This window comes from Perkinsus marinus (assembly GCF_000006405.1).
Source record: "Perkinsus marinus ATCC 50983 genomic scaffold scf_1104296966212, whole genome shotgun sequence".
NCBI classification, from domain to species: Eukaryota; Perkinsozoa; order Perkinsida; family Perkinsidae; genus Perkinsus; species Perkinsus marinus.
The window spans coordinates 1-811 of record NW_003204010.1 but is presented as its reverse complement, the minus strand read 5'-3'; the positions used below and the strand labels follow the sequence as shown (position 1 = coordinate 811).

Below are 811 nucleotides of genomic sequence, written 5' to 3'. Positions count from 1 at the left end.
ATTTCGTGAAAGCCCCGAAAAAAAAATTAAAAATGTAAATAACTTGAATTTGTCGGTAGGAAAATCAGTCTGATTTGGAAAAGCCGCCTTATTTTACAATTAGTGGATCTCAAGTTGCGTTGATCCTAGATACAGCAGAGGGATATCCCTGGAATTCTCGGACCGGAGACTTTCGAGTCCCCAGCGAGGCTGGCGAGGAGGCGGGCGAGGCAGCAGCACTCACGAGGGCAACAGATAGGAGTGAGCGTACACTCCTGTTGTCACGACTCCCGAACGTTTCTCCAGGTTGCGCTAGGCCTGGCAGTGACTGCTGGTGGTGGTGACGTGTTGGAGATAGAGACGACTCTAACGAGTAGTTCTGCTAGTGTCGGCGGAGGGACGGGCAAGGTGTCCATCACGGGTGAATCACCTTAGAAGGGTTCTCGCAAATAGTCGTGGTTATGACAGGTCAACTCGGTAAGGTGATGCAGGAGTCGGTGAGCGCGGCATTGGCTCAGCTCAAGGCCAGGGTATACGCTGTGCAAGATAGAGCGATGGCTGAAGGTGAGACACCTGTGTGGTGGTAATTTCGTGGCGCAGTGACGGAATCGTTGAGTACGTGTGTGATCGAGCTCGTTGTAGTCTTTATATGTTGTAAGCAGGCAATAGGAATAACCAGGATGTAGCAAGACTGTGCAAGACATGTGACATGTGCCACACATATCGGTACCACATTTCCTACACTTCCTGTTAGGAACCCCCTCCTCCATGGATAGTATCTTCCGCTTGATCGAGCCAAAACTACTAACCTCGGCCGACGTCCATGTCCACT

At 50.7% G+C, this 811-nt stretch overlaps 1 protein-coding gene across 1 annotated transcript; it reads left to right on the top strand.

Moving 5' to 3' along the window:
• Nucleotides 1–285: 285 nt before the first annotated feature.
• On the top strand, nucleotides 286–566 carry Pmar_PMAR018339 (hypothetical protein; the record flags this gene model as incomplete). The annotated part of the gene is made up of 2 exons (XM_002769283.1): nucleotides 286–400; nucleotides 448–566. Coding segments are annotated over 2 exons (234 nt in total), but the record flags the coding sequence as incomplete, so codon positions are not given.
• Between the last annotated feature and the right edge of the window lie 245 nt (nucleotides 567–811).